General features: G+C 49.8%; 1 protein-coding gene across 5 annotated transcripts; it reads left to right on the plus strand.

Annotated features, from left to right (window-relative positions):
• Nucleotides 1–10066: 10066 nt before the first annotated feature.
• Nucleotides 10067–19182, plus strand: PRR7 (proline rich 7, synaptic). Of its 5 annotated transcripts, XM_053303445.1 has the most exons (4): nucleotides 10068–10770; nucleotides 16814–17233; nucleotides 17571–17806; nucleotides 18460–19182. In XM_053303445.1, the coding sequence occupies exons 3-4, from the start codon at nucleotides 17587–17589 to the stop codon at nucleotides 18837–18839; spliced, it is 600 nt and encodes a 199-aa protein (XP_053159420.1). In that variant the 5' UTR covers nucleotides 10068–10770; nucleotides 16814–17233; nucleotides 17571–17586; the 3' UTR covers nucleotides 18840–19182. The 5 variants fall into 5 exon arrangements, with proteins under 5 accessions (XP_053159417.1, XP_053159416.1, XP_053159421.1 ...); XM_053303442.1 differs by having other exon boundaries at nucleotides 10067–10845; nucleotides 16814–17806; XM_053303441.1 differs by having other exon boundaries at nucleotides 10067–10770; nucleotides 16814–17806.
• Nucleotides 19183–19582: the final 400 nt, after the last annotated feature.

The raw sequence follows: 19582 nt of genomic DNA on the forward strand, positions 1-19582 counted from the left end.
GAAGTCCAAAAGGGAGGAGTCGGACCGGTTTGGCATGGCTGCTTTGTAACTGCACTGAGCATTTCTGTCTTGTACAGATGAAGCTGGGACGGTACTCTCTCCTCTTGGGGGCGGGGCACGTTTGTAGCATGTTGTTTTTGACCACAAATGTTCCGAAGGAAAATTCCCCGCAGAAATCAGAGGTTCGCATTCAGCTGTGTCCATTTTCACTGATGGCTGTCTGGAGATCAGGGAGGATGGGCTTCAAAGAAGTGCAATATTTAAATAGCCCCTACAAGAATGTGCAGCTCTTGAAAAGCACAGATGTGCATAAGGAATCTTGAGTGCCACAGCCCGATAAAGTTGGCTCTAACTGCCCTGTGCACACAGCTCTAGTTTTAGGGGCAAAAATGACATATTACATTGCAGCTACCTGTTACGAAAACCTTGAAGGCCACTTCTTAATTGCAAAGCTCTTTCTGCAGGGAACACTTTGCTAAGGAAAGGCCAATAGACTATTTAACCTTTCCCCAGCCAGCTGCTTTCTCCCTGAAACTTCCTTTCCCTCAGCTACTTTTATCCCTTGCCAAGCTTCTGGCTGGCCCAATGTCCAGGGGCATAGCTACCGCTGAACAAGGAGGGACAAACATCCACCAGCTGGCTGACAGTTTGCTCCCCCTTGTGCCACTCTGAAGAAAAAGGTGGGGTGGTGGCCGTAGTGGTGCAAGGGCCCCTTTTCACTTTTTGTTCCAGGGCCCACACCAACCTTGCTACGCTCCTGCCCAATGTTTGCCTTGCAGTTTTGAAATTGCATCTAGAGCGAAATGTCTCTGGCCCACAGGTCACAGGTCTAGCAGTTACAACAGGCAGGGTCAACTGCCTGAGCCTCCTGCTCACCAGCAACTGTTTCACTTTGCTGCCCGGAAAGGCTGGGCCTGTCTGTGCCTCAAAGCAAGTGTCACAGGCACACTTCAGCATTAGAGGCACCTTGCTCCTGAGGTCACTTGTTGGGTCATGGAAGCTTAGATGTGCATTTGAGTGGGACCCACTCCAGAGACATTAAGCATATTTAAATCTTAATGAAATCAATGGAAACTAAACATTTCACTGGGCTCAACTGAACTGAAATTTTCCTCCCAAGCTGCATTTAAAAATAAAATAAAAAATCATGCCCATTGATCTCCCAGCACCCATTAAATCTGTCAGCAGCCTCTTTTCTCGCATGCAGCAGTCTGAACAGTGTTCCCTTTGAGGATGGAGTCAAACATTAGACAAAAGTTATCTGACTGCCTGAAGCTGGGACACTCAGCAGCTCCTTATATAGGGTTGTCTGAGATAAGCAACCACTGTTGGTCTTCTCTTGACTTCTTGCTTCAGAAGGGATGGTCCCAGCCTGTAGACTGCATCTCAGCTACATTTCCTGCACTCCCTTGCATGTGGCTGGTAAGTGCAGTTTGTTATCTTGGGAACAGTTGCTATAGAAACAGGCGGAGGTGGGAGGAATATTTTTCCCCCAGCAGGAAAAGGGGGCATTTCAGGCTAAAATCCCTTGGATTATTGCAACTATGGAACCTCAACAGAACCAACATCTCAGGCCTGGAGAGGAGATTAGACCCCAGAGCTCAAACTTGCCCCGCTGGAGAGACAAAATTCATTCACTGCAGCAGCACAAACTTGGAGAAAGGTGTCTTCGATGGGGTGCCTCAGTCAATGGATGGGGCAACATTGTTGATTATTCCTTCCCAGATACCTAGGAAGCCATCATATTATACTTACACTGGCCTCAATGCATCATACCTGATGGGGGGTGAAACATACAATGCTCCCTTGTGCAGGATCCACCTAGAATCCATTTAATTGTATAGGTTCCATCTAACTCTGTCCAAGGTCTCAGGAAGAGGTTTTCTTCAGCTTTACTATCTGAGACCCTTTTAACTGGAGATATCAGGGCTGAACCCAAGACTGTGCATTCAAAATAAGTACTCTACTCCCAGGCAGCCCTTTCATGAGGCAAGGTGAGGCAATCATCTCAGATGGCAAGTTATTGGGGCATCAGCAGGGTAACAAGATGCCCCCTGCTGCCACCATCAGAATAGTGCTTTGGGACTGATCTGACCCTTGCAAGATTTGTGAGGAACATCCTCCTTACACTTCTTGCAAAGCTTGCAAGAATGAAGTAGGCTGCTGACAACCTTCTCTCCTCCCTGCCCTGCCACAACTGCATCACTTCCAAAGCTTGCAAGGGTTAGGTTTGAAAGGGGGCTGGCCCCAACAAAGGCATGATGGCAGCTTGGTGCTTTGCCTTAGGCACCACAATGCATTGGGCCACCCTTGGCTCTACCATGTGGCCATAATTTCATCCTAGGGTGCTGCACGGTCTAGCAGTCAGCTATGCTGAGGACATATAGCAAATAAGCACTACTTCCTGCCCATCTCATGCTTCTCTTTTGGCTTGGTTCTATATATAATGCCAAAGCACTGAACTGGTTGAATAAGGTATTCTAATTATCTTAGATCTGCTACTTACCATAAATCCTTCTGTGCAGGCTAACATACAGCAAGTGAAAATGCAAATAAGAATCAATAAAACACTCAAACCACAAAATTCAGACACAAGATAAAACAGAAACAGCACAGACCAATGCCCTCCTCCTCTTAAAAGGTGAAATGATCTCAGTAAACTGACAAAGTGAGTTTCTGAAGAACCCATGCCCCATAAAAAGGCCACCAAGTGCTAAACTGTATGTCTTACCTCTAGTAGACCAGTCTTTGAAAGCTGGTAGATCCAATGCAGTGCCTCCCCAGGAACACCAAAGGAAATGGTTATCAGTCTGTGAATTCACAAGACAGAAAGCGAATAAGGGACTGGATCTAGCCATAAATCTACACAAGAAGTGCCAAATATGACTTCACATGATACCTGTTTCTAATCCCAGAGGAAATGTCTCTCTCTGCTCCCATCTATCAGCAATAAATCTAGAGGCTATAAAATAATATGGTTGAACTAAAGCTGAAATAAATGTGTCCCCAAACACCCTCCTCAGGTTCCTTTTCTGTTGATTTTGATGTCAAATATCTGCTGAATATTTGATATGGACAATATTTGACAATATTTAAATGTGATCTTCACTTGTGGATATTCAGTCAACAGTACTTAACATTTCACTTTCAGTATTTGATGGCTGCTGTGTCATCATCAGTGGTATTTGATGTTCTGTATTTAATATATGACTTGCTCTGTTATTAATCTTTGCTATTTTATATATTTGTTATTGAAGAGCTGATATTCAATATCAGTGGGTAGTAACCTACATATGTTCAGATTTAAAATCCACACTGGTTGATAGATCAAAGGATTCCAGTTAATTCTTTGTCATATTTGAACAAACTCATTTTTATCAGTACTTGACAGGCATTTTTTACAGAACTCCTGAATCCATAGTGACTATGATCAGCAAAACAGAACGAAGAATAAAATGAAAGCTATCCTGCCAATGGGCACTGATAACTCCAGCAAACTACCACTAAGCTGCCATTTCCAATCCTCGGGCTTCTCTATGCAGATACCAAACTAGTTTATGTCCAAGAAAAGACATCGCTTACTGCAGAAAATAAATGTAGCATGTTTTAATGACACCTGTTAGAATGCTGCACAGAAGTATGTTATTATCAAGACACCTGACAAGATAAAATATGCAAAAGTAAGACAGACTCCCAGTACAGTCTGAGAGACTGAAATTGGCTGACAATTTAAAGCACAAATCACACTCCAAAAAACCCTAAGAGATGCAAATGTAGGCAGTCTAACATTGGACAGTGAAGCTTGAAACAAGGGACTTCCTGACTGAACATGCCAAATGTCTCTGTGAAGAAGCTTCTCCATGCACAAGTTTCCATAAATGTGACAGCAAACAGAAAGAGCTGGCCCTGCAACATGATCAGAACTGACAATAATAAAGACAGGTGACTCCCATAACCAGAAGACTTACAGTTTCTTGGTTAAATTGACAAACCAGGGATAGGTGTGTGTGCCAGTACTCAAATTGCTCTGTGTGTGTGTGTGTGTGTGTGTGTGTGTGTGTGTGTGTGTGTGTGTGTGTAAATCTATGCCCCCATGCAGCTTTCTAAAACAGTAGCTAAGTCCCCCCACTCTGTAATCTGAGTACCAAGGAAACCAACATGAAGCAGTTATGAATTATCCATCCTTTTATGTCTGGCAATAACCATTTCAGCAAGAGACTGCCCAACACATTTAGAGCTCTCACAGTTAGTCAGATTTTGTATTTTTGAGGTCAAATGCTGAGGTCAGAATCCAAACATTTAAATGGGAAATGTGGGCAGATTTCCAAATGTTCCCAAATGCTGATCCTGATTTGCTCTGCACCCAGCCACCTTTCTCTTGAACTGTTGGACTCCTGGGCCTAGGCCTGGCACCCTGAAAAACCAGGCCGGATGCTCTGATTTTCCTTTCTCCGGTGCTGCCTATGCTCCCCTCATCTCCCTGCCGCAACCTGATGTCCTGCTTTCCTGGGATGAGCCGTGGGAGGCTCCTCTGCAGGGGTGAGCGATGCTGTCAGTTGTTGCTAGGAAACAGCTCCTCACCCAACACAGCACTAGGCTAATGGCAGCAGCTTGTTTGGATATTCCCTCATTGCTCACAGTTCTAGTCTTGGTCTCTGCAGAGAAGACTCCAGCAGCAAACCTGCTTTTTGAATTGGGGACAGTTACAGTCACAAGCTCCAGGTGCTAAAATGCCAAGGTTAATTCCACAAGCCCAGTCCAAAGTATGAAGTGGGGCCACTCTAATGTACCTTACAATAATATGCATACAAAAAGTACAGTTGTGCTGTTGAGTTGGTGTCGACTCCAGGCACCCACAGAGCCCTGTGGTTTCTTTGGTAGGATGCAGAAGGGGTTTACCATTGCCATCTCCCATGCAGTAGGAGATATTTCCCATAGTCTGGGAAACATAGACTATGAAACATAGGCGTTTCCCATAGTCTGGGAAACATACTAGTGGGGATTCGAACCAGCAACCTCTGGCTCCCTAGGCAAGTGACTTCCCCGCTGTGCCATTAGTATACATACAGGTGAAACTCGGAAAATTAGAATATCGTGCAAAAGTCCATTAATTTCAGTAATGCAAATTAAAAGGTGAAACTGATATATGAGACAGACGCATTACATGCAAAGCGAGATAAGTCAAGCCTTAATTTGTTACAGTTGTGATGATCATGGCATACAGCTCATGAAAACCCCAAATCCACAATCTCAGAAAATTAGAATATTACATGGAACCAAGAAGACAAGGATTGTAGAATAGAACAATATCGGACCTCTGAAAAGTATAAGCATGCATATGTATTCAGTACTTGGTTTAGGCCCCTTTTGCAGCAATTACTGCCTCAATGCGGCGTGGCATGGATGCTATCAGGCTGTGGCACTGATGAGGTATTATGGAAGACCAGGATGCTTCATTAGCGGCCTTCAGCAATTCTGCATTGTTTGGTCTCATGTCTCTCATCCTTCTCTTGGCAATGCCCCATAGATTCTCTGTGGGGTCAGGTCAGGTGAGTTTGCTGGCCAGTCAAGCACAGTACACTGTATACTTTTCAGAGGTCCGATATTGTTCTATTCTTCAATCCTTGTCTTCTTGGTTCCATATAATATTCTGATTTTCTGAGATTGTGGATTTGGGGTTTTCATGAGCTGTACGCCATGATCATCACAATTATAACAAATTAAGGCTTGACTTATCTCGCTTTGCATGTAATGCGTCTGTCTCATATATCAGTTTCACCTTTTAATTTGCATTACTGAAATTAATGGACTTTTGCATGATATTCTAATTTTCCGAGTTTCACCTGTACTTGTATGATATTTCCTTTAGTCTACCAAGCCAAGGAGCATGCACAGCAGCATGGGAAAAGGTAGCAAATAAGCCAGCTGACTTCCAGCTCCTGTCCAGGTGTGCTCTCTGCTACCTATGCTACTTGTGCTAATCTGCATGCTACTAATCTAATCTAATACTAATCTGCATGCCACAGATTAGCCACCCATGGTATGAGAGCACAGAATACAAAGACTGGAGATTTTATGGGAGGCTAGTGCTCCTTTTTGTCTGAAAGGAGTCAAGAGAAGTTGTTGTAGAGACGATTACATAGTAAAGAGCTGGATGGAGAGAGAGACCCCCTTTGGCAGAGCAGTAGATACAGCTCCTACTGAGAGACCTAAAAGGCCAAGATGAAGACAGATAATCTGGAGAGAATCTATCTATGTGTTTGCTCCGAGGCGGTGGCACCAACTTGATGGCACTTAATCAATCAATCAATCTACAGTCTGCATTGCAAATAGCTTGTAATATAATTTGCATTGCAAAGAGCATGCTATACAATTTGCATCTTCCCTGGTGCTGCTATGGGTTAACAGAGGCGTACAGTCCCAGGGTCGGAGGAAGGGACCTTAACTGATTATGTCAGTAATACCCAGAAATCAGAATGGAAGGCAGCCAGCTGCTGAGTAGGTTTTTGCTGAAGAATGGGCATCCACAAGTGGCTCGTTCTTATAGGAATGCAATGTTCCATGTGTGACACTGAGTAAGCCCCAGTTCCTACCCACACACAGGAAGTGCCATTCTGGGTCACATTCCACAAGGGGCAATGGCCACAGCACAAAGAAGCTTACTCATGGCAAGTAACCATTTCCTCCATCTCTTGATACATCTTGAAAATCCAAACCACTTCTTCATGCAAAGGAGTGTTAATTATCTCATGACAAAGGTGGCAGACAGGTGGGTATTACCATCTTATAAATACACGAGGACCCTTAGCAACAGAGAACCCATGACTTATATCTCTCGCATCATGCAGTGCCCCTCCCTTATGGCTGCTGCCATACACTGGTTCCTGCGAGTTGCTTGCTTTTGAAACCGATCCACCACTTCAGAACTCTCCACTGCCATGAAGAACTAGCCCAATGTTAAAACTGGGACCTGGCACTACTCTTTGGCTCCTTTCCGTATCCCCTCACCCCAGTGTGGGGGAAACCCTAAAACTATCTTCACATAGGAAGTTATCGTAGCTAGCATAAAGGAGCAGCAAATGGGAAACGAAAGGAACATACCACATGGCAGCAGAGTGGGACAATGTCACTGAAAAAAAGGAGGCACCAACCATGAGGGACAGCAAGTGGGATGCATCCAGAACAGCAGGTGTAGCAGGCCTGTCGGCGCTTGAACCATTTCCTCAGTACAATCCTAAGCAATCTAATGCCCCAGCAGAGTCACAAGACTGACGTGGAGATGTGGCCATCGCTCAGGGTTGGAGCAGCTGCGTTCCATGAAGAGGGTCCCAGGTTCAATCCCTGGTGACTCCAGATAGCACTGGGAAAGACGCCTGCCTGAAACCTTGGAGAGCAGCTGCCAGTCAGTGCAGACAATATTGAGCTAGATGGACCAAGAGACCCACACTATGTGGCAGCTTCTTATGTTCCTGTGTACCTGAGCTGGCACCAGGTCCAGCCTAGGTGGCTGCCTATGGCACCAATCCTTGGGGAGTGCAGGGCAAGGGTGGGAGCAGAGGGGGTGGGAGTGGCTGCCCCTGCTGTGAATAGCCATCCTCTGCAGGGTGGCTGAGGCTGAGCGGATGGTGAAGGAGGAGAGTCTACCTTCCTTCACCTGGCCGATGCACACATGCGCTGCAGCGCTTTGAATGGTTGCAGCACATGTGCACTCAAATGGCTGCAGAGCATGTGCATTGGCCACGTGAGTGGTAGGGGTGGGATGCAGGGTGGACACGGAGTCTTGTGAGGACCTGGGCAGCAGGGGCCGTTTTATGGATATTCAAAGGTAGGCTCTCCTTCCTCACTGTTGCTCCTGCCCCAGCCACCAGGAGGATCAAAAACGTATTCTGTACATTACAGCTTGACATGAGTTGGAGGCTGGGGGCGGGGCAAAGTAATAGTTTGCCTAGGGTGCCAAAAACCCTCGGGCCCACCCTACTGGGCACCCATGCCTAGCATTTGCTCCTCAGGCAGGCCTCCCTGCTAGGACCTAGAGTTCTGAGCTCCATCCCACTTCAGAAGAAGCCACCTATGTGCAAATACAGGCGGCTGTTCATCAGGTGATGATTTACCACAGTGGTGTGCAGGTAGCCACTTGCGAAGCTGGTTGCTAACCTTGTCTTGCTAAGCAACAAGGTGAAGTTGACCACACCTGCACTTGAGGGCAAAATCTTCACCATGGAGGAGGAGGAAGAGGAGGAGACAGAGAACCAATACAGGTGACCAGACTTCCCTGGGGTGAGCTCTCTCAGGTAGAATGGGTGATGTTACCCCTTTAAACTGGCCATGCTCTCTCTGTTTCTTCAGTTTTCTTTATTGAGTGATGACGACCCTCTCAGACCCAAGTCCGGATGCGCTTCCAAATGCCCTCCACCTCCAAACATGGTGAGGTGAGGTGGTTGCCTTTTCACTTCCATTTCCCTGATGGGGCTCCTCAGCTCCACTTCCCGAGGCTCTGTCAGGCAAGGCACGACACTTTTCATTAACTCCTGATGAGTGGCAGCTTCATGTGTTTCTCCCGGCTCCGTCACCATGACAGCAGCACAGAGAGGCCTGCAGGCTGCATTATGGCTGCCAGTGGCCCCCCCTCCCCATCGCTTCTCTGCAGTCAGGAATGTCAGCTCTGCAGAGAGCACATGGCTGAGGGGAGGGGACATGCAGAGCTGCCCCAGCCCCCTCCACCCCTCCTCCAGAAGCAGCCATAGAGCCACACAGCCTCTCTAGGCACTATCCTGCTGGATGCTGCGTCTGGTTCCTGGGGATGTTTAGGGGAAGCCTGAACATGATCATGGGTGATCGAGCTCCTTCCCGCAGACAACATCAATGAAAAGAACATGCAGGTGCTGGATCATAGCCCTGCCCAGTCAGCTCAAAGCAAAGCTATGCCATGTCTTTCCATCTTCAGGAGGTGATGGAGCACAGCTGCTTGGAGGCCATTCATGGGATGGGGAGAGCAGAGACCTTACACCTCTAGTCAGAGGTGGCCTTACCCCTGGCTGACATCCAGGGCCTCCAGAGCTCCAGCCCCTCCCCCCCCGCAATCTTCTTTAGTGTGTCCCAGATGGTGTGGTTGGCCGGCCGAGCGTGATGATACTTAATTTGTGGGGGAGTAGGGGGGTGACTCCAAAGGCCTCTAGATCCAGGCTCCCAAATTACCTAGGTGCGCCTCTAGTCAGCAACTTTTCTTTTTTTTGGAAGGGCCACTCTTAAAGAAAGGATGGGGTTGACAGGCCAGGTTTGATCCAGAGTGGACAGCCTACAAGTCCCATTGTGACAGTCAACAGCGCCTTTTGCATGCAGCCTTTGCATCTGTGTTGGCAACTGTGGGGTGATGGTAATCAGAGGGGGGTCTCAGATTTGGTCCTGGGGCTCTCAGTTGCTGATTTCTTCGTCCCTTGCACCATAAGGAAAGCAACCCTACGTGTTGACATGGACTGACACTGAGCTCTTTGGTGCCTTTTGTCCTGTGCTGAGCAGGGGGTTGGAATAGAAGGCCTCCATGGTCCCTGGAAGCTCTAAAGCTCTGTATGTCCCTGGGGCAGACATCTGCATGGGGCATCCTAAAAGCAGAAGGCAAGACTACACCTAAATCAGAAGGCATTTATCAATAGGAGGTTTTCAGTATCCAGACCCTGAGAGTAGCAGACAATCCGCATTATATTATATGCCCCACAACAAATAGGAACATCCCAGAGGAGGGCAATTTTAGGCGAGCTGGTGGTTCTCCCCCCATTCAAGCTTTTCCTAGATTCTTGAGGTTTCAGCTCAAGAATAGCTCTCCTCTTGCGTCTGTGTGCAGGGTAGCGGAGGTGTGTGTGTGTGTATGCTGGGGGGAGGGAGGCTATGAATCAAGGCCTCATTCCCAGGGTCTATTCTTGGCTCGCGAAGCGTGGAGCGAGAGATCACGGATTGCTCGGTGGGGGCTGGGGATCAGGCGGGCCTCTTGGGTTCGATCGAACTCTCCCTTTTCGCGCGCCCCTTCCCCCTCCTGCCGTGACGTGTTGTCCCGTGCCGAGGCTGCACTATGACGTAGAGAGGGAAAGAGACCCGCCCAGATCGGAAAGGACAGTGAGGGAGCCAAGCAAATCCCGGCAGGAAATCCCACCCAGGAGCAGAAAGGACGGAGGAGCCCTCGGGATCGGCCAGCCTCCTCGTGCGGTGCTGCTCCTGCCGCCACCGCTGCCAGCTGGCCTGCACGAATCTGACCCCACCCACAGCTTTTCGGACGGTCTGAGGGCCTGGGGATTTCTCCGAGGAAAGCCCCGACAGGCTGCAAGCCCCTCAAGGGGGCAGGAGGAAGAGGCTGGCAACCGCTGGTGCTGCCGCCGCCGCCGGAGGGAGGAGCCAGAGGGCGGGGCCGGCAGAGAGCCGAGCTAGACAGGAGCCCGAGAGAAAGAGAGAGACGCGTGAGCGCTCGCAGCCGAGCAGACAAAGGGAGAGCCCTGGCACCGCCCGCGTGGAGGCCGCGGCGTCGGGCAGTGGGCAAGGCGACAGCTGGCGAGCACGCCGGGCACCGCACTCCCTGATCGCCGGCAGAGCGCTCCCAGGCTGTGACCCCTCCACGCTGGACTCAAAGCTGGGGGATGGCTCTGCCGACTGCCAGAGATGAGGCTCCGACCGGCGATCCTTGATCTCGGGGAGGAGGACGAAGGAAGACCCTGCTCTACCAGCCCGGCCCCATCAAAGCGACGAGGACGAGGCGCCGACCTGCCAGGGCTGCGCCGCGCTCAGGTGCTTGTTGTCCCCTGCTCTGTGCTCTCCTCCCCTCCTCCCCGGCCGCCTCTCCACGTGCTGCTGCCCCTTAAGGTGCCAGAAATAGGATTGCTCTCCTTGCCCCCGCACCCGGGCTAGGCGACAGGGAAGACCGTCTGGGATTGGCGCTTCATTGCCTCCTGTTGCTGGGACACCAGGCTGGGGACTTGGCGTGGCCGGGGAAGGTGGCAGTGTTGCCCGCGGCTGGCAATGGACTTGCGGGGAGGCGATTGGCAATATGGGGGAGGCAATATATAACGGGGGGAAGGGGGGGAGGAGGCGAAAAGACTAGCGCGCTCTCGCCTGCCTGTGCGCGCCCATCTTTGTGTCGGGGAGTGTGTGTGTGTGTGTGTGTTGGGGGGGGGTTCTTTGCAAACGCCACCCCTTTGCACGGCGCACGTTGGGTGGATGCAGTTAGTCCAGGAGCGGCGCATCGTATGGTGACGGGGTCGCCTTTTTCCGGGGGTCAGGCACGGGTGGTGGGCTTTGCCGCAGTAGAAACACCTTTCCGAGTGGGGGCCGAAATGAAGGGGGGAAATAGACCCTGCATAGGCCCAGTTCTCTTCTCGGGATGCAGAAATGCGAAGAGGAGGTTGCCTTGGTATTTGGAGTGGATGGGGTTAATTTGCCTTCTGGAGAAGCGAACCAAGTTCCCTCTGTATGGTAAGGAGAGACAATTCCCGTTTTAAACTCTCCTCCGGGCGGGGGGGGGGGGGTGTGAGCCAGAAAGAGAGAGAGAGATGGCACTGCCACAGATGAGAAATCTGGCCTGGCCTTGTTCCTCACGTCTTCTTTCCCCAGCGCACGTCTTTGTGTATCAGCCTAAAGAACAGGAGAGACTTGGGCATGAATCTAGAGTTCCTTTGGTGCCCTGCAGTGGTGAAAAGGTCTCCTGGAATGTTTTCAAGACCAAAGCAAATGCAAAGTAATAATAAATGAAAGGGCCTCTGAGCATGTTTAGAGCACTTCCCCGCCCCCCACAGACTGTCCCCACACAATTAGGATGGATGAGCAGGACCTTGAGGGCCCTGACATAGCTTTCATTCAAGCTTGCACCCCAGTGCCTCTCTTTTGAGAAATTACAATCTAACCTTAGATGTATGTTTGAGAAGTGGGCTGCTGCAATGATGATGATGATAACTTTATTTGTTGGCTGCCCCATAACATTTTCTCTGGGCAGCTTACAAAGTCAAATGGAAAGACACTGCACATGCACAGGAGCACTCAGTTTTTATTTTGACATACTTTGAGACTGAGCTCTGTCTCAGTCCAAGACCCGAGTGTGTGTTGGCAGCCAAATAGGAAAGTATCTCTGTGCTCAGACTGCTTGCCTTGAGTCTGGAGGTAGATCAATTGCTCTCTGTAGCCCAGGGCTGAGAGAATATTTGAGGGTTTTTTGGTTTCTCCATTCAGTTTCTCGAAGCATGTCCACACATTCCGCCTCATGCAGCCTGGAATGCCCATAACCTGCCTGCTTGTTCACAGGGTCTGTTGGTGTCTTATGCATGGATGAGTATAGCTGATATTTGAGGAGCAGCCGCAATGAGAGGGATGGGGTGGTGGCACTATTGTGAGTAGCTGCATAAAAGCAGCCTGCCATAGTGCTGGTCTGGACATATTAGCTGTAAAAGCAGCAGAAGCCAACACATGTTCTGAATAGAGAAGACAAGCTGGAAAGCACATGCCTCGTGTCCTCAATAGTGGGCCTCATTTTGGAGGGGCATTTCATTGCAAGAGCCACCAGAGGTTCCAGCAGCTGCAGGTCACCAGGAAAATCTCTGGCCTTGTTCTGGATGAATGGATGGGGCTACTGACAGCGTGTCTTTTTAAGGTCGGCTGTTAAGGTAGACTAGCCCTTTCATGCAATGCTACTCATTCCCCCCTGCCACACACACACACCCGCAGCCAACACAATATACCATTCCATTCTGGTTTCCGTGGCTGCAGGCCAGATTCATCTTGAGGAAGAGCCCTTGCCAAGGTGCTAAGTCTTTACTTTGACATTTATTGTCGTGATTTCAGAACTGGAATCTGCATTGCCCAGCACAGGAGTCTCTGTTCCCTTTTTATATTACAGGGAAGTGGGGGAGAGACACTGAGTTCTTCTCAGTGAGTCTTATACAATCCCTGCTGGAACTCTTTCAACAGCATTGGAACTAGTGATATATGCGAAGCCCTCATAACATGCTGCTTTAATAAAAAAAAAATCCTCAATGATTAGGGACCTAAAAACCTCAAGGATATTGTATATGAAGCACTAGGTTACTGGAACAATATGGAGAGTGGTTGTACGGCTTCAGAGCGTGCTATCTTCCTACCTTGTATATAGGATTAAAGTCACACTAGCCATTTTTTGTTAGAGGGGATCATTTTGCTACCCCCAAATAGCAAAGTTAAACTCTAAATCCAAGCAGCATACCAGGCAGCTACTAGCCAGCTACTTTAAAAGGCCAGCACCCCATAGTAATGCTATGCCAAGCCTGTCACTGGCTTATGGCTGACTGTAGCTGGAATTTTTTTGCCGTGTATCTGGCTATGAGGTTAGTGTTGTCCTGCTCTCTGTTAGCTGGCTTGCATTTTTCCCCATGTACAGCAGTATATTCAGGGAGCTCTAAGTTGCTCTGTGACCTCTTGTTTCTGGCCAGCTTCCAGAAATCTCAGGGCGTCAAGATTGTTCCAGGTGGAGGTCTAGCACCGTGACCTTGTCTTTGTCCTGGAGTTCTCTACAGTTTGATTTTGGAAAAGGACTGCAATCTTGGATTTATTTCTGTTAACAGCCCAGGTCAGAGATATAATCTTCACTAAAATTTAAAATAAAATATAATATTAATAAATAGTTTTGCACTCAGATTCTACACTCAGGAAAGCTGAATTATGAGACTCACGTGCACTATGTAAATTTATACAGATAGTGGGGCAGGTCTTACCACTGGGGCAAGGTGAAGCAGCTTGTCTCAGATGGTGACTTTTAAAGTTAAAGGACATCAGATTGTCTAGTTTACTACTATATTTTAGTGCCAATATTTGGTGATCTTGCAAGGTGCTTTTCCTTCTAATCCTAGCAGAGCTATGTAGGGCACTGAAACCTTCTGCCTTGACAACTGAAAATCCTGTTTGGCTCTGGTGCTTGAAATGTCAGTGCTGGCATTGTTCCTACACTTTCAAGCATGTCTTCAGTCCATAAGGCCTAGGAACTTGCATTTTAAAAAGAGCTGAGATTCAATATCCACTACCAAATCCAGTACTTGCACAGTGTGCTCAGAGTGAATTTGTAGCCTTTACTATAGGCATGCTAGTCTCTCACGTTGAGAATTTGCAGAGTTCTTTAAAAGAAGGTTTTTGTTTTTGTTTTTTACTGAACAGAACTTAGAAGAATAAATGCTTTGCTATGTCTTGCTTGGGTAACAAGTAGTGTCTCTTTTCCTTGACCCTGCTATATTGACAACAGAGTTGCTCTTCCTGAGCTTGCTTCAGTTCAGTGATACTTCCTCAATAGAACCACCTCTGTCCTGGGACAGATGCACTCAAAGAATGTGAGAATGGCTGACTCGCCCACTCTGTATCATTGGATCGGTTGGGATTTGACCATCATGCCCCACACCCAGTAGCTCTCCCTTTCCATCTCATGACTTGTGATCATCAGATCTATATCTAAATCTGACTCTTTTAAAATAATAAGCCTATAAGAGGTTACAGAGACAAATGTTGTATCAAAGACACCGTAGATAATAGTTCACTTTATAAGGCCATTCTGGAGGAAACAGGAAGCAACGGGAGACTGAGAGTCCAAGAAACTGGCATTTCAGGCACTGCTGTGGTTGCCTTGTGCTGCATTTCTGACTATACGTTGATCAGCTCATGATGTATGACAGAGGTGGTCAGAAGATCGTTGGTAGTCCACCCGAATCAGTGGCCAGTTTCTGGTGGACCACCTTGTGTCTGCTGGGATTATTGCAAAGAATGTGGGACTAAGTGGATCTTGGTCTGATCCTGCAAGGCACGTCTTATTTCCTTAAGCAAAAGGACATACTCTCGGGAACACACATCAATGATTAGTAAGAGATCCTGAGTATGCACTCTTACCTGGTAAATGTAAAGCACATCAGTGGACCAAGGGAATGCTAGCAAAGTAGCCCACACAGGTCTGAACCTTGGCTCTGATGGGCAGGAGGTTGTTTAGCCTAAGTCATAATAAAAGACTGAGGGGAATATTATACTTGAGCTATGGTTGGCCTCTTGGTGCTTTGGAATGGTGAGGAAAACTTGTTGCTGTGGCTGAGGGAGCAGCAGAAGGCAGAGGATTTAGGAGGCTGGTCACCAAGAAAAAGGAGACTGATCCTGTTTTTCAGTAGTTGTAGCTAGTTCTTAGCTGTAAGGTTTTTCAGAATGGTTTAATTCTAATAGGTGTTTATGGTAACCAACTACAGTTAAAGTTGGGCTAGCTTATGTCATCAGCAGCAATTATGTGAATGGGATTTACTGAAATGTCTGTTTTCATTTCCAGAGCTGTGCTGATATTCCATACATTTACAATAAAATGTTATGGGAGATTGTGGTCTGCACCTCCAGGAAGAGCAGTAGTCGTGTATCCTGCTCAAGGGGTTAGGCTGTGCCTTTGGGACTTCTGATGTCTACAAATAACTAGGACACCATGTTTCCTAGCAGGCATGCGTAGAGCTCCCTTCTCAGAGTTTCAGAAATGGTCTGGTTACCATACCATTTTCAGGAGGACACAGGCGGCACTCCAAATGGAGAATGTCTCCAGCACACATGCTGTGGAGGACAACCAGTGGGGTTGGCTGTGAGCTCAAAAACAGGAGGTGACGTCTAAAACCATATAAAGCCCCCAAATACCACTCCCTGTTTCTGTGCTCACAGCCTGCCAGTGGTCGCCTTTCACAGCATGTGGAGAAATTCTCCATTTGGAGTGCCTGCATTCTCCTGAAATGTAGCCTTCCTTGGAGCCAGCCTGTTTAAGAATGGAGCTCTGGGCATGCTTGCCTAGGGAACATGATGGCGTAGTTGTTAACAGGCAGCAGAACTGATGATCACAAGGAAGAAGATATGAAGTTGATGTAGAGGCAGCTGCTTGTCAGGCTCTTCCTGATGGGAATGCCAACTTTTTCTTGAATTCAGGGTATTCTGCTTCATGCTCATTTGTTACCATGCAACACTGCAAACCATTCCAATGGGACAGTGTCTGTAACCTGCTAGGGATGAGGGAAGGTGGAAAACAAGGAGAGCACACCTTGGCAACTTAGCTTGATCTGCCATGTGGAAAGCAGGCTCTTGAGGGGTGAAGCTGTGAGATGTGTGGGCAGCAGACTTCTGTGGTGGTGGTTGGAGAACAGATGAGCACAGTTGGGTTGCCAGTGCCATCAGGAGGAAGTGTGAGGTAGAGCTTTGGCACGAGGGAGGGCCTCTCCCTCTGCCATATTGGAGGTTTTGAATTTTGTGCTCTGCAATTTAAAGCCTCGCTGCCTGAGCCAGTATCAGTGGTCCGCTTTCTCTCCCTCACAAAGTTTTGGTGGAAATTCTTATGAAAATGTGTGGCCCATTGGGCTTAGCTGGAATCTGGGTGAAGAGCAGGAAGACCATCTGCTGGCTTGGTCTGGTCTGCATGCGAACACATGTGATGGTGGGTGTGTGGGCAGCTACCCCTTGGCTGCGTGTGACTGAATGGCAGTAGCTTAAGCGCACACACACACACACACACACACACACACACAACCGGTCGATGCTGGCTTATATTGCTGAAGCAACTACAGTGCTTGGTCAGGAGGACCATAGAAATATTGTTCACCCAATTGAACAAGGAGCTCCCACCCCACTACCCATTCTTTGTATTTACTCTCATGGTAGGCTAGCCCATAGTAGGCTTACTGTCATGGAGGAACAGTAATGTCTGGAGCTCGGGTGTGACGGTGGTCCTCTCCATGAACTTTAATTGTCACTTTGCTAGTGTGAACAAGGGACTTGTTCTCGAGCATAGCACTCAATGGCACTGTCTGTCTGTTTGCAGAGGGAGAGTTCCTGTCAGCACTGCCGTTGGCTCCCAAATGCCCTGACCCAGCGATGGGAAGAAGTTGGGCTGGGTGCTGGTGTTACTGGTCGTGTCACCCCAAGTATCCAAGAACTCAGGCACTCAAAGAAGAGAGTGTATGCCGTGCCCACGAACCTTCCCAGCGCTCTCCCTCCCTCCACTGGGCTCCTTTAGGGGCAAGAACTCCCCCCTCTCCGTGAAAGGCCTAACTTTGTCCCTGCATCCAGTGAACTGCTTCCATGGCAACGGCTGCAGAGAGCGTGCAGGAGGCGGCGTGACTAGAAGGGGCTGAGCTGCTGCAGCACAGGGGCCTGGGCTCACACTTCCGCGGCCTTGACTGAAGGAGTGCCAGTGGAGGCACCTGGATTGCAGTGAGGCCGAGAGCCATTTTTGGAAAAGGTGAGACTACGTGCAAGGAAAGCATAGGGGAGATTTATGATCCCACCCACATGACCGGGCAACAAGGGAAGCAGAGACAAGCTCATCTGCAGAACTAAGCCTGTTGCTGCCTGTTACAGAAGAGCTGAGAGAGAGAGAGAGAGAGAGTCCCCACCCAGCCAGAGCGGAAGAGGAGCCTTGGCTTCAAAAAAAACCTGTTGGGGGAAACCTCTAGGACCCTCCACCATTCCCCAGGAGTGAAGATGGTGATGTCCCACGGCACCTACACCTTCCTCACCTGCTTTGCTGGCTTCTGGCTTATCTGGGGGCTCATTGTGTTGCTATGTTGCTTCTGCAGCTACCTGCGGCGGCGCATGAAACGGCGGCAGGAGGAGCGGCTGCGGGAGCAGCACCTGCGCACGCTGGAGATGGAGCCCCTGCACTACGAGGGCTATGGGGGCCCTGCCTATGGGGGCCCTGCTTATGGAGGCGGCTATATGAGAAGCCCACCAGGCATTGCTGTGCCCCACCGACTCCGCATTGAGCCGCCCCGCCCCCATCTCCCGCCCCCGAGACCTTGGAGCTGCAGACACGGTAAGGGCACAGAGGGGGCTTTAGGATGGGGCTGGCGCGAAAGAGAAAACAAAGTTCAACCGGAAGGTGGTTCTGTGACTAGGTGGCTGCTTTGAAATCCAAGGAGAGCTACAGCTCCTCCAGCCGGTGGAAACGTGTAACTCCTCAAGCTGCTGTTCATACTCTGTGGAGTTTCCGCTTCTTTAGCATGGAGATGGGAATGGCCCGGAGGTGGGTGAAGGGTGATCTCCACTCCTGCATCTAGCAGTGGGCAGAGCGTCTAGATCCCGGTGGCACAGATGCTGGACTACAGCTCCCACCATCCCTGACCATGGGCTACTGTGGCTGGGGATGATGGGAGCTGCAGGCCAGCCACAGCTGAAGTTGGGCAGCCTGGGTCTAGACGCTTCTGTGAGGAGGAGGAGGAGGAGGAGGAGGAGGAGGAGGTCCCAGACTGCCACGCAGGGATGTCCCCCTGCCCGTTGCACCCAGCCCCTGTTGGCTTGCCTGCGTATGGACCATGACAACACAGCTTATGGGGGTCGAGCTCCAATCTAGTATCCCTAGCGAGAGAAAAACAGGACCGGGGCCCCAGAGGGTGGGTTGAGTGGGAATCGCCCTCTGCGGCTGCCGCCCTCCAGCCCACTCAGTAGCTGTGATTGCTTTGCTTGCAGAGCCGGATCCATCGAAGCCCCCTTGCTACGAGGAAGCCGTGCTGATGGCAGAGCCTCCCCCCCCTTACAGCGAAGTCCTGACCGACACGCGCGGCTTGTACCGCAAGATCCACGCCCCGTTCCTGAGCCCGGAGCAGCCGGAGAAGCAGGAGCAGCCGCCCAGCTCCAAGCCCCTCTTCCTGGACCGGGGCTATGGGTCAGCCCTCCACCTGCCCAGCTCGGCCAGCCGGGGCCCCACCCTCTACCTGGAGGCGGAGCACCCGCAGCGCCTCTTCCCCAGCTGGACAGACTCCGAACTCAGCACCAGGGACAGCTATGAGCCTGGGCCCTGGCACCTGCCTGTCTCCATGCCTTTGTTTGGCAGGACTACGGCAGTTTAGTACACGCCACGCCGTGCCACGTGGGACTGTGGCTGCTGCGCCGATGCTGGAGACGACGGGCAGCCTCTTCTCTGGGGCTGTGGGAGCCCCCAAGTCCCTGAGTCCGAGCCTTCCGGCCACGCCCAGGCCACAGGCCTGCACAGTGCAAAGGTCCCCGTTGTTTCTGACCTCCTGGCCAGGGCGGGATTGGGGCTGGTCTCCCCGTCTCACCCACTCCCCTTTTTCTGGGCCCACTACAGGCTCTGTTGGTGCTGACTGCAAGGGGGCCTCTGGCTTGGCCTAAACTTTGTTTCCTATTTTTTGTTTGTTACCTTTTGACAATAATAAAGTTTGTGGAACCTGATTTATTACAAACGTAGTCCTGGGTGGTTGGTGAGAGTCTGTGCACAAGATGGGTGGCTGTGCTGGGCTTTTTGAGAGTGCCCCATCGACTGTGGTAGGAAGTGGAGCAATTTCATCAGCCTAAGGAATCCCATCCTGCAGATGATGGCTTTGATTCCCCCCCCCCTCGCTTATTAGAAGGCAGCGCATTCCAAGAATGGATCCCTTTGCTACCAGCTCCCTCTAGTTGTGCATTTTCCACTGCAGGCTGTGACTTCATCTAGGGCCCATCACTGACTGCATACTGATGTTCACAGCTATGTGCTCCCTTCTCTGCTAGCCACGTGAATTCTGAAATCTAGAAAACTCCTCAGCTTCCCCCCACCCCAATAGTACATTTCTAACTCCTTATGGCTGCAGGG

Source organism: Hemicordylus capensis, chromosome 2 (assembly GCF_027244095.1).
Source record: "Hemicordylus capensis ecotype Gifberg chromosome 2, rHemCap1.1.pri, whole genome shotgun sequence".
Taxonomy (NCBI): domain Eukaryota; kingdom Metazoa; phylum Chordata; class Lepidosauria; order Squamata; family Cordylidae; genus Hemicordylus; species Hemicordylus capensis.

Bases quoted from the DNA above. Each gene is read 5' to 3' on its own strand.
- PRR7 (XM_053303442.1), top strand. From the start codon at position 17,476: ATGGTGATGTCCCACGGCACCTACACCTTCCTCACCTGCTTTGCTGGC. The intron at 17,807-18,459 runs GTAAGGGCACAG...CTTTGCTTGCAG, and splicing joins ACCTTGGAGCTGCAGACACG to AGCCGGATCCATCGAAGCCC.